Source organism: Anastrepha obliqua, chromosome 5, assembly GCF_027943255.1.
Source record: "Anastrepha obliqua isolate idAnaObli1 chromosome 5, idAnaObli1_1.0, whole genome shotgun sequence".
Lineage (NCBI taxonomy): Eukaryota > Metazoa > Arthropoda > Insecta > Diptera > Tephritidae > Anastrepha > Anastrepha obliqua.
The window spans coordinates 117,934,236-117,948,640 of NC_072896.1; the positions used below are offsets into that span (position 1 = coordinate 117,934,236).

At 35.3% G+C, this 14,405-nt stretch overlaps 1 protein-coding gene across 3 annotated transcripts in view; it reads right to left on the reverse strand.

The window, feature by feature from the left end:
* LOC129247092 (protein peste-like) overlaps window positions 1-14,405 on the reverse strand; it is a 97,044-nt gene that overhangs the window by 11,334 nt on the left and 71,305 nt on the right. For all 3 annotated transcript variants that reach the window (XM_054886015.1, XM_054886014.1, XM_054886013.1), the window contains exon 2: window positions 2,758-3,035. In XM_054886015.1, coding sequence (XP_054741990.1) covers window positions 2,758-2,901 — 144 coding nt within the window. In that variant the 5' untranslated portion in view covers window positions 2,902-3,035. The remainder of the gene's footprint in view (window positions 1-2,757; window positions 3,036-14,405) is intronic.

Genomic DNA, 14,405 nt, shown 5'->3' on the forward strand with positions numbered 1-14,405 from the left:
TGGTAACATTAACAGCACAAAATACGAATGAAATATCATAAGATTAACAGAAGTGTGTGTAGTATGTGAGAGAGGTGAGTATTAACATTAAGAAATCTATGTAGAGAATGAGCCTTCTCCTTAGTGAGTGTGAATGTTATAAAGAATGTTAGTGGAGCTAATAATAAGTAAATGAGAGTTCACATAACGTTAAGCATAGATGGGATAATAATGTAACTATGGTAAAGGGAATTTCAAGAGACGCGCCTAGTTGTTGTTTTAAAATGAAACTTATACAAATTTAGAATCTTTCACGTTTCAATAGTTTTATTCAAAATACGACTCTTAACAATTATATGTGAAAAATTACATAACTTAAAGGTCCACTATGAGCACGTCTACAGGTAAAATCCACCAAATGGTCGATTCATGAATGCCTAATTGTTGGGAACGTCGAGATATCGGGGTTGAAGTTAGCTTAGCAACACTTTGCGCTACAGCAGCAAAATTCTTAACAGAACTTACAGTTTTTTGTCTGCCAGTCCTTTTTCTATCCTCGATAGAACCAGTTTCTTGCAATTATTTCACTAATTGAATTGTCGACGAATTCGGGTGGTTATTTCCACCAAAAAATTACGAATTATGCGAATTGTTGTTCGTAATGCTCAACCATTTTCATAACAAATTTCAATAAATTTTGACCCGTTGCATCGTGGAAAATTGTACATCTCTCTACTTGACAAATGTCAAAGGTGCCATAAAACAAGGTACCGTCTAGGAATTATGCACTACAGACATCTAGGCCCCACTTTTGAAAGATGTTCGAACAGTGACTATTATGGCTCGCAAATCGCTGCATATTAATAGTGTAATAAGGTCCGCCTATACAAATAGAGGACTAATAAATCCAAGTCGTGTGTAGAAAGTAAGAGCCAGGATGTCGAAATCTTAAGCTCTCAGGCTCGTATTGTCCCTCAACCTGCTCTGATTCAGCCATTGCCAGAAAGGCTTGGCAGTTTTGCAGGTCGCAATTTCGTTCGTTCAGCACTTAGCTGATTAGCGACCCAGTTATCTAATATTAGAATACAGGTAGTTAAAGAAAACCCCACTCAGCAAGTGTTCTATTGGCTGCAAATTCTTATAAAATAGGTTGAGAGTGAACTACCACATTGATCAAATAGTTCCCGGAGCAGCCGCCAGGGATCGCTCTAAGTCAACTCATTTGAGCTCTGTCGCCTTTTTTTTTTTGCTGGGTTGCCACATGTTTGATTGGCATTTCTATTAAAATTGTATCGCCATTGAGTAAAAGCTAAGACGCCTTGAGTAAATCTACCTGTTCTGTTTGATCGAGTAAAAAAACCACTACAGGGAACGCGTTTTAACAGCTAAAAGAAAGTAATAGAAAAATCGAAGACGGCTCTGACTAAAACTAAACTTGTATTTTGAAATTTCTGAACATATTCTGGGAACTTTTCGATCAAGGTGGTGTTTATATGCGCCCGAAAGAAAATTCAATCATTCCCCAACTAATTCATATTTCGCTAATAGATGCTTGAAGAGCTTCTCGAGACTCTAGCACCAAACTTTCCATTCAACTTCGATCCATTGATGAACTGATTTACTGGAACTCTTTTTTAAATGTTTCACTCCGCATAATCATCCATTAAGAACGTGTGGCTGGAGAAGGATATGAAACACCAAATAGTAGAACAAGTTTTTTCTAATAGCGGTCACCCCTCCGCAGACAATGGCAGGCCTCCGAGTGTAGTTCTGCCATGAATAAGCTCCTGTTTGCTGTTCGGAGTCAGATTAAAACTGTAGGTCCCTCCATTTGTAGCACAACATACAGGCGCACGTCACAAATAGGAGGACGAGCTCGGCCAAACACCCAATAAAGGGTTTAAGCGCCAAAAACGCGTTGTTTAAATGTCCTTTAAACATCTTCTTAAAGAAAAAATTGTTTCCAGCAACAATGTCCGCATCTTCTCGTATGAGCTTCTTTGAAACCACTCTTTCAACTGAAAAATATTAGGATATTTTCTGTTTTACTTTAGATCAGTCAAATACCCACACCACCTCGCTTGAACTGCTTTTTTCGCGCACAGCGCAAAAGTTGCGCGTAGCAGAAAAAGTATCGATACTTCATGATAAGATGACTTGATTAGCCATAAGTGCTTATGTACATACATATGTATATACATACATATAATAAATTTAAGAAACTCATGTCCGGTTTCATAAATCAATTTTAAATGAAATTATAATTTCATTCATATTGAAATTGTGCGACTTTACTTTTTAACAGTCAGATAGATTTTAAATTTGAATGGTGAAACTGGGCATAAATACATAATTCCCACAGGTCACTAATATTTGTGTCGAACAAAGTTGTATATGTGTTTAATAATCGGTGTTCGCTCTCACAGCAATCGATTCCCTTTTGCATAGCAACTGCAAGCGATGCGTACGATGTTCGCTGTTAACTGCACTCGCTCTCTCAGCAGTCGACTCACACTTGCATTGTAATGTCGTATGTGTATGATGTACGCTAGTTGGACAGCAGAGAGCAAGTTCGTTTACGTAGATGGCTAGCAGTTATTTCTGCTTAACTTATGCTGTGGCTATTTAGTTTACAAGTGTCAAATATTATTAACGTACGCTACCATTTGCAAAATATAAATCTTTCCATAGGATTGTTATCTTGCGCCACTTTGTACGTGCCAGAGTTAAAATTGGTTTTTATTTTTTATATTTAGTATTAAATTTTGTGGATCTTACCTTCTCCATTATGCCATTGAAGATCTGCTCCCAAAACATGCCGCACAAAACGCCAAAAATACTCAAACAAAAACCAACAATGCCAACAATCACTTTGCGATTGTTTTGCTGCCATTTTTTCAGACTATCTGCCTTCTTCGGCATTTCGAAATATTTGTTTGACCTTTAAACGAAATAAAAAAGTATGGCAGGCAGTTGAATGCAGGCGTTTAAATATTGCACTTGATTTGGTTCCACACTCGATGGCTGATAGCCTTTGCTCTCATTTATTAAAAAATCTGCAAGAAAAAATAAAAAAACTTTATCAAATAATCGAACTAAATGCGTATGTATGTGTGTATTGAGTGCATGAATGGAAAAAATAATAATGCTCAAGTAAATATTTCTTAACACTGAATGAACATTCAAATGAATGCAAACTTTGTGCATCTGTGTGCTTCTTTCATTCACTTATGTACAAGCATTCAGTACTAGTGTAAGTAGTCGGAATCCGCAAAGTTACATTTTCTGTTCGTATTGTTTAAGAAGACCTATATTTGGCCGGATGCGCTTACTGGGCTTTCATGGACAATATTGAGCTCAGCCTGATAACCTGTACGACTTACAAGTTTACAGTTTTTTAGGCAATGAAATAACTGCACCCCAATAACAACAGACCATCGCCAAGCCATAGAACCCAAATAAATAAAATCCAGCACTGCTTCAATTTAGGAAAATAGCTGTTAAACTGCGCGAGTTCGTTGACAACCTAAATAGTTTGTTTTCAGATTTCACTTTGTTTGCTTTTATAAAATATATTTCTAAAACGAATAAGTTCGAGGTAATTCTGGTCCTATTTTGTAAAATAATAAACTATGTTCCATCGCCTTACGAATATTAAACTGCTAAAATAGAGATAACCGCTCTAAACAATTTGACAGCTCAATTTAAGGGGTTATATAAAGCTAGAATTTTCAAACAATTGATTTTTTTTAATTTTTTTCTTAATGTCCTACATATATTATAGGTATTTAAGAATACACACAGAAAATTTAATATCCTTCCGGTGAATATTTTTAAAGTTGCACGCGTTTCAGAGTACTTGAAAGTAGAAGAAAGTATTTTAAACGCGTTTTTCTCAAAATGGTGTTTTCAAAGTCGGTGTCCAACATTACTCGAAAACAGCTAAACCGATTAGTCTCAAAATTTAACACGAGCTTCTTAAATATATTTTTTTAGTAATTAATCGAAGATTTTTTCTCATCGATAAATATTTTTTTATAAACAATTTAGGGTCGATATTTTGGTCAAAAATCGATTTTTTTTTTTGAGAGACCGCCATTTTGCCGAAAAAATTATTTTCCTTATCCTTCGATTAATTACTAGTTACTAATTAACATTACTTTAACGAAATCTGTTGGGCTTTTTAATTTCAGAGGATCCAGTTCAGAGATATAGTGGTCACCGCAAAACGTCTTTTTTGAGAGGAGCTCCCGGAGATCAGCTATAGCTCCTTTCCAAATAAATATTTTCACTAAGTCTTAAAATACAGCTAAAAGATAACATAATATATGTACACATTTTTAGATCAATAAATTTAAAAGTTTTCTCAGAAAAAATTCTGAAGTCCCTTTTTTCGGCCTTCTACCTGTATATAACCCCTTACCTTACTCAAAAACAATGTAAATTGCGCCCATTCGCTACATTACCAGTTTCAAGTGTTTTAGGATTTATCTGTACTGTACTGTTGGTAAAAATTTACAAAAACTCGCCATAGCCTTAAACTAATTTGTTTTATTTATTTAATAACCTAAAAATCCAGTATAAGAACATACTATGGAAAAAGAAATTAATACTTAACAATTCAATCAAAAATAATTTAAACTTACAATTTACTTATTTCATTTTAATGAAGAAAACGTAACATTTTTTATCATATTATAAAATGAGAAAGAGTACTTAGAATTTTCTTCTCTTCTTCTTCTTCTTCTTCTTCTTCTTCTTAGCACCACAGTCCTTGCCCCATCTGTCTCCATCTAAGGTTATCTCCTTCTACCGCCGCACGTTTAGCTTTTCATGGTCAACTTCCACGCCTTCGAGCCATCTCTTTCTGGGGCGGCTTCCTACAAAGCGTAATTCAACAGCCTTTCGAGTTTTTCTCTCCTTGGGCATTCTAAGCACGCATCCGATCCATTTTATCCTCACAGTTTCGTTTTTTGTTAATAGTTCCAGCTCATGATTATATCTAATTCGATAGGTACCCTCTTCCAGTCACAGTTACAGATCCATATATTTTTGGGAATATGAATATTTTTCTTTCAAATGCCATTAGCGGATTAATGTCAGTAGTTTTTAGCGTCCATAGTTCGCAACCATAGGTAAGCACAGGACGGTTCAAGGTTTTGCATATCCTTAACTTTTGGTAGCGAGATAATAAGTTAGACTTAAGTGGCTTCAAATTAGAAAAGTAAAACTTATTTGCTGCTAAAACTCTTATCATTTATTGCCAATAATGTATCCTTATTGGCTTATATTTTGATACCCAGAAAGGAAAATTCTTGTACACTCTCGAATGCCTAGTCTCCGGACCCTAAACTGGATAGGACCGTAAATTTCGTTTTCTCTGTGTCAATCCTTAGCCAAATATTATATTTTGTATAATTTTTTCTAGTTTTATAAACACACTCTTTAATTCACTTCTGCCTTTCGCCATAAAAAGTATATCATTTAATTTAGTGAGATTTTTAAGTAGTACTTTGTGGAAGGAACAATCGAGGCCAATATGATTTGAAAGCATATTAAATTCTCTAAAAGTTTTAGAAATCGGTGAATTGGAAGCATAGTTATAAAGGGTGATTTTTTAGCTATTATCTTTTTAAACAGTTGGTTTAAACAGCGTGTTATGTTTCACTGTCAAACATCTTCAGTTTGGTCTTTAATTTAACCATGAATCGTCTTACAAATGAACAACGCTGCAAATCATTGAATTTTATTATAAATATGTGTGTTCTGTTAAGAAAGTTTAAAGTCGAAAAATTGTGTTCAGCGACGAAGCTCATTTTTGGATCAATGGGTACATAAATAAGCATAATTGTCGATTTTGGAGTAAAGATCAGCCAGAAGAATTGTAAGAGCTGCCAATGTATCCAGAAAAGATCACAGTTTGGTGCGGTTTATGGGCTGGAGGTATCATTGGACTGTACTTCTTCAAAGATGCTGCGAATCGTAACGTAACTGTGAATGGTGAGCCCTACCGTGAAATGAGATCCAACTTTTTTTGCCCAAAATGCAAGAGCTTGACTTGCATGACATGTTGTTTCAGCAAGACGGTGCCACATGCCACACAGCACACGTAACAATGGACTTGTTGAGAGGCGAGTTTGGTGAACATTTTATTTCACGTTCGGGACCTGTCAATTGGTCACCCAGATCGTGCGATATAACGCCTTTAGATTATTTTTTGTGGGGCTATGTTAAAGCTCATGTTTTTTAGGACAAGCCTGCTTCAATTAACGCATTGGAAGACAACATTAAAGCATTTATATGTGAGATACCGGCCGAAACATTGGAAAGAGTATGCCAAAATTGGACTAAGCGGATGGACCATTTGAAGCGCAGTCGCGGTCAACACTTGCATGAAATAATCTTCAAACATTAAATTATATGGACTGTACTATCGATTTAAATAAAAATTTCATGCATTTTTCTGAATTTTACGAGTGTTTTTTTGAAAAACTTTCCTAAAGCTCTTAAAAAATCACCCTTTAGTAGTAGTTCGTAAGCTTCGCTGAGGAGTATTGAAATTAGTTTTCTTGAGTAGCGATGGGGAGTCAATCGTTCCACTTATCAAATCGAAAACCAAATTGAGGGAGAAAATAGTCCGTCTTAATATCTGGAGTTTTAGGTTAGTGAGCAAGCATTGACTTTTGTAGGATGGAATTGGACCATTGATGATGCCCTTCTGTCTAAAACAGCGAGAGAGAGGGAGAGAGAGGCAAATCTACCATATATTATTGTTATGTGCACAGAGTAGCACAAAAAAATTTAATACTTAGTACATTTTAGAGCAACAAAAACAATTATCACTAAATTAAGTCATTTAACACTTTTGCCGCTTATTCCTATAATTAATTTGACCTGCTGCACGTAAGTTTTATAGACACGCAAGCAGAAGTGCCATAGTTTTCATCAAATTTAGATATCGTTCGCTAACTTTAGATCTATTTTAGAAGAGATGTAAAGTGCATTTTTCTTAAACTTTGTTAATTTAATTGCCCTACTTTATGAATCACTTTACACTGCCGTATCTCTGATGCAATTCAGTCTAGGCTGCTGGAAATGAAAATGCGTTAGCAGTAACAGACACCAGATATGACTATCACTCGAGCTGGAGGGAAGAGGATCGGGTGTGTTGGGGGAGTTGTGTTGCTCCGATAGGCAGTTAAGGCAACAGACGCCTGCTGGTGGGAGCAACACGTGGTCACATACCGTGTGGACCACTCCCTATGAGACTTAAGGCCTGAACAAGTCTTAAGGTGGCTCCACCCGTTGCACTTGTTGCATCTGGAGTTCGGGTGGAGCTGTTTATGGCATACACAGCAATAGAATACTTCTGGCCCAGGGTTGGATTCGATACCAGCCCTGAGGAGAAGTATTTCGAGGAAAATTGCTCTTCGCGTGACTGTCGGATATGTATGGTATTGCCGAAATAACCGATATTTACATATATCGGGCCATCATATCAGCATTCCACTAAATTTGTTTGTGTTTGATTAGGTTAGGTTGGACGCTAACTTATGCTGTCACTTTAATGGGCACCTTGTACGAAGTGCCAATAAATGTCTGTCAACTGTAACGTTTTCGTACGGCATGCACAACATCTTTTCATTTATCACGAGCTCTACGTTCTTGGCGAATACTTTCTTCGTCAATCGCAAAATAGCGTTTTTCTTTTATGAATATTTTGTTTGAAACATTGCGGAGCAAATAATTAGACTGCCTGTTACTCATTCCATAGATTTCTAAAATACTCTCTATTCAATTTATACACTCCGCTCAATATCAGAAGTCTAATATAGCGCGAATCAAAACATCGCCGACGTTTAGCCAATCAGCAACAGGAACTCAAAAATTTTCTATTTGGTTTTATTTGCTAACCATTTTTAGCATTGATGAAGTGAAGAAAATCTCAAATGCTACGTAATTGTGGATCTATAGATGACATTGCATTCGAAGGCTGTTTGTGAAATTTTTTATGTAATATCCGTCATGTTGACGTAAATTAATAATAATTGTGATGTTAATATATCATAAAATAGAGGAGTGGAGTTAAAAAATGCAATGGACTTCAGCTGTTTTTAAAAGTGGATAAAACTTATACAGTCATAAACTCTAAAATGGGTTAAAAATCAAGCGAAGACTGGATGAAGGTTAAATAAAAAAATTAATTTGAAATTGTTTTAAAACTGATTAAATATTATAAAACAATTTCTTAACCACTATAAGGGGTCCTGATATAAATTATTCTAACATTTATTATGAAAAACGTGTAAAAGTTTTGTATTGAAGAGGCTTATGACAGAGGCTTATACATTCTTGTTATTGTTGAGACGTGATTGACCTCGAACTTTTACGGTTATAAATTCTTTGACTCAAATCTATGCTGCTAAAACTGGTTGCCTAAGAGGAGGTGCCGTTGTAATTGTCGTCAGAAGACGCTATCGTGCGTTCTCAATTACTTTGTATTTGCGTCAAGGGCTCTAAATCATACGGCTGTTTATATTTGATCGCCTCTTATATCCCGCCTTATAGCAACTTGGAGTTATATAATTTTATTCTTTCAAAATCATATCCGTCGCAATACAACTGAATTTTCTTATCCGTATACCTATAAACTGCTGTTTACGTCTCTTGTTCGTTCTCACCTAGAGTACACTGTGATCATTTGGAGACCTTACGACCAACTCTCGATTAACAGAATAGAACGCATTCAAACAATTTTTCTTAAGCAAGCATTACGTTCCCTCCGATTTGAGTCGCCTGTTCCATCCTATAATGGTCGGCTAAAGCTAATTAATTTAGAATCTCTTGAAAAGCGAAGGATGGTCCTTTCATATATATTTATATATATATTAAATTGGCGCGTACACCCTTTCTGGGTATTTAGCCGAGCTCCTCCTCCTATTTGTGGTGTGCGTCTTGATGTTGTTCCACAAAATGGAGGGGCCTACAGTTTCAAGCCGAAGCAGATATTTTTTATGAGGGGTTTTTTCATGGCAGAAATACACTCGGAGGTTTGCCATTGATTACCGAGGGGCGACCGCTAATAGAAAAAACGTTTTCTTACAATAATTTTGGTGTTTCACCGAGATTCGAACCAACGTTCTCTCTGTGAATTCCGAATGGTAGTCACGCACCAACCCATTCGGCTACGACGGCCGCCATCTTCGTTTATTTTGAGTGTTGTTAATGGTATCATCGACTGTCGAGACCTACTTGAGCGGATAAGCTTTAATGTTCCCCAAAGAAGTCTTCGCAATTTTTACCCTTTTTATGGGGAAATGGAAGACTAAATTTGCGAGTAATACCCCTATTGCTCGTGCACTTCGAGACTATACTATAATTCATTATGTAGTACCAGTCTGCTTGATTTTACATTATCCAGATCTACTTAATATTGTATATAGGAGTATACTGATTGTTAATACTATAGTTGCCAAATTTAGCTTGCTTTTCCTTACATTTGAGTGTAGTCTGTAAGGTAGTTTTTACTGTAGATTACACAGGCCAACAAAATCTCGCTATTTTACAGCTTTTAAAACGGCTATGGGTGTTTCTTGAAGGTTGTTTTATGCTGACAACGAATATGACCTTGAAAATGCTCCAGCACGTCAGGATTTTTGGCAATTTGAGGTTAAAAAGTCAAAAAATGCAGATTTTGGCCATTTTTTTAATTTTTTTTTGGTGATATTTGTTTGCATATTATTAACATATATTCCGAACTCCTGCTGCCCAATAGGCATACATAAATGTGATTTTCCAAATATTTAAGAAAATATGAATATTAGCCGTCGAAATGCAAAAATATGTGCTTTCCGAATCAGCGCTTATAATACAATATCAGAATTCTCTTAAATATCCCCTAACACGCAAATACATCGAAACGAAAATGCCTGCCAGGTCAAAACTAAGCTGAAAATTTTAAGTCTCCAGCTCATCGGAAAATTAACTTAAGATGAGCTACAAAATTATGAACACACATTGTTTCAAATTGACATAAAATATAATCTCCGAAATGTGATTATTTAAAAACATGGAGAAAAAGCGACTCAAAGTTTTTTTTTTGTCAAAATTCATTACATTTAACCTGACGAGGTCGCAGAGGGTCTACTGACATCCATGTAAGAAATATGGTGAAAAGATTTAAAAGGTGACTTCTTTAACAGACCGTTATTCGGCTCTGACCGAATTTAACAGAATCAGCTGATGGGCTGACGTCACTGTTTACAACTGTTTACAAAAAAACTGTGACTGTCTTGGTGATATACGAAAAAAATCAACCAATGACACTTCATTGCTATCTGAGCAACGACTGATTGGTCGAGTGTGTGAATAAGTGTTTGGACGAGTGTGTGAAATTATCGAGCAGATTTCGGCTGCCGAATCCCCAAGTGACGTGGGAACCAAAGTTCCGCTTACATATTTACTTTTTACCATAGCTAAATAACAAACCTGGTAACCTATCATTCTTGTGTAAGCACTTAAGCACTTTTTTGTGCTTAAGTTCCAATCCGTAATTAAAAGTTTTTACATAAAATCCTGTGTTTTCTGTAAGTAAAAACTAAATAGAACGATGCCGGCAAAGAAAACAGGTTTTAAGACATAATTCTAATAAAATGTTTGTTAGGTATTATTAACTATGCATTCATATAACAGAAAAAAAGCGTGTGTCCATAAACGCGTTGGCCTTTATTGCTTATTATAAAATATAATATGGAATTTCGAATGCCTCCTCCAACTGTTTATTACTAGTAGCCAATTGCGCTATTAAATTAGCTATTCCTTCTCCTTATCTTTTCTTCATATCGTTTATAATAATTAAACAAATTGAAAACTCCAAAATATTCCACACACCAATTTCTATGAAGAAAAACTTTTCAAAGCAGTATTGACAGCTGATTGTCAATTTTGTAGGTAATCTGCCATATGTGAACGGGTAGATTAATTTTGTTGATTTATTTCTAATTACTGCATATGTGAACGTACTTTAACTCATTATTTTCAATTCTGCCAACTCCATTTCAAGAGCGTTTCATTAGACCACGTTCACACAGGGAGACTTTTTTTGCTGCAAAATAGCGAATTCTCTTTTGGTGTTGCCTGTTGAGTTCACACACGGCAACTGCGTTGCTTGCAATAGTTTAGTTTTTACAACGAGAACACAAGGAGTTTTGACAGTGTACGATTATCACAAGTAACGAATTGAAGCAACAAATATTTACCTGTATGGTATGATCGAGGTCTTACTAATACTCATGAAATGGTTCCAAAAACATGTCATTTTTGGCAGCTCTTTCCCAGAGCTACCAGTATTTGTTTTTTTATATTAGTTGTTTCATCTATTCGCCACTTACTAACACTTGGCGAATCAAAGAGGCCGACTGTTCTTTTGTGGCAAAAGTCTTCTAGATAATAGTAGTTAAGAAACACATACTTGCAAAAACAATTACACTCTATTACAATAATATTGTTTATATATACGAATGGAGGGACCTACAGTTTCATGCCGACTCCGAACGACAGATATTTTTTATGAGGAGCTTTTTTCAAGGCAGAAATACAATCGGAGGCTTGTCATTGGCTACCGAGGGGCGACCGAAAGTAGGAAAAACGTTTTCTTCATTTTGGTCTTTCACCGAGATTTGAACCTACGTTCTCTCTGAATTCCGAATGGTAGTCATGCACCAACCCATTCGACTACGGCGGGCGATGTTTAGACTGAATAAAATTGCGATTACAACGCAACACAGCGATTAGCAGATTATTAGAAAGCACTTACAGATTGGTTTTCGGTGCAAAATAATTTAGAATAGTCTCAATAAAGTCAACCTTACTAAAAATAAACAAATTTTGTTTACCTTTTTCAGCAATAAATGCGACATTGTGCTAATCTCTTTCGAAAAAAAAAACAAGGAACAAAAAAAAACTTTTTATTTCCCTAATTCAGCTGAGCTACAAAGTATGGATTTATTAATTTTTGTAATCGTGGTGATTAACTGAAATTGATAACAACACCCAATACACACATACATCTATATAGACATAATATAAAATAATACCTTGTATATATATGTTATTTTAGTTTTATAGTTATTAAATTCGTTAAAATTCAATTGAAACTTGCAATTTAATGGTTTCTTATGTTGATAATCTAATAGCACTGCACTTGTTAATATTAAATATTGTAAACTTGTATTTTAGTTCTGAATTTATATCTTAAATGTCTGTTCTGAATTTTGTTAGACATTAATAAATAAATAAATTTATACCTAAATGACACCTGTTTGCCATTCTCTGAAAATGAAAAGCGCTTATTGAACCGAAAAACGCTAAAACTAAAAATGAAATAACTAAAAAAATTTATTGAGTGAATGAGTAAAAAATAAAGGAGCAAAAACTTTAACGGTAGCTATGACGCTTACAAATCTTATCTAACAGGTGGTATTTAGCCCATAAGTTGTTGATTTGATTGAAATATTCAATTAGTAGCGTTCCCACCTCTATAATAAGTGTGTATATGTATATGTTTGTATTTAAAGCGGCAAATAGGTTGTATTACTCGGACCAATAACATTTTCGTGTCCATTATTTGAATAATATTTGTCATTGTAGTATTATTAACTTTCGCGTAGATGCAAATACAATTTAAATATTTAATGTCTGATGATTGCAACAGCATCGACGATGCGCCGCAAACGCAACGAAAGTCAACGCATATAAGAATGAATTGTTGCCGGCAACCGGCAACCGGTAACTGTGCCGTAACACAGCTACTCGTCGTTCGCCGTGACGTGTAACGCCGCTCATCGTACTCAGTAGTCATATCTTGCGTCAATTCACGTTCGTATGTAGGTATGTGTAGATGTGTGTATGCTACAATAAATCAAATCACATACAAAACTTATGTAAGTAGTTCACTTGAGTACAGTATTGGTTCTCTCTCTATTCGCACGCAATTCCATTCAGAAGATGATTTCCTAAAAGTGCGTTCACATATGCAGTAATTAGCAATAAATCCACAAAAATTAATCTACCCGCTCACATATGGCAGTTTAGCTGTAAAATTGGCATTTAACTTTCAAGACTGTTTTGAAAGGTTTTTCCCCATAGAAATTAGTTTGGTGGAATCTTTTATTGTTTTTGGTTTGTTTAATTATTATTAACGATGTGAAGAAACAGCAAAGCAAAGGAGTTGTTAATTTAATTGCGCAATTTGCTGCTAGTAATAACGTAAACACTTCGAGGAAATCCGTAAACGACGTCTGTTGAAGTTGTAACGAATTATGGCAGCGATACGCAGGCGAAATTCGATATTACATTTTATAATAAGCAATAAAAAGGCAAAGTGTCTATGAGCACAGGCTTTTTTCTGTAATATGAATGCATAATTAATAATATCTAACAAAAATTTATTCGAATTATATCCACATACCTCTTTTCTTTACCGGCATCCATTTTATTTAGTTTTTAATTTTATGTTTCTCCTTACATTTGCAATAATATCACCCGCTGGAGCAACAGTTGCGGTGAATGGATTGCGCTATCGAGAGATGATTAACGATTTTTTATGGCCGGAATTGGATGGAATTGATCAGCAAGACGGCGCTGCGTGCCACACAAGCAACGAAACCATTTATCTTTTACGGAAATAACTCCTCTTGTTGGAAAACCCTTTACATACGAATATATACATTTCCTAAGTAGCAGTTTGTAAATGCAATCTGATGGCTCTTTCCTTGCATTGTCCGTTCATTTGTCAAGCAACTTCTTTCTTGGCGAATATTACTTTAGACCCAAATGCTTTGAAGTTGGCTCTGTTCAGTCTTCCTCTACAACAACTTTAAGACTAGAACTAAAAGTGAACGCGCCCAGTAACCCCACCCTTGTTCTGCCTTATTTTAACACCAATTTAGAGGCAGTTGTGAATTGGGTAAAATAAAACTATTTCTTTTTAGACATTGTCTAATTTTTTTACTACAGGGTTTATAATTGCATGCATACATACACATCTGCATGCACATATTTACAGACATTTGTACGCATATTTCGCCGTCACAATACCTACATACTTGTATAGCATTTATTATTTCATTCCGTGCACAATTGAATATATCAATTGACCCCAGGAGCCTCTCTGCTCTTTATGCTACTTAGGGTCTTTGACATTTTTTCACATCTTATTTGTTTCGCACGCTTTTTATCATTTTACGTGTACTTATCTCACTTTATGCGCGCGACGCACACAAATTGCACAGTGTGTAGTTTCGGTTTAATGGAATTCAAATTATATGAAATTATTTAGTTTAAAATCGAAATTAATTGAATTAAAGAATTAAATGAGTAAAAAAGCTGTGCTGAGATACCAAGGCCTACAATTGATAGATAGATGA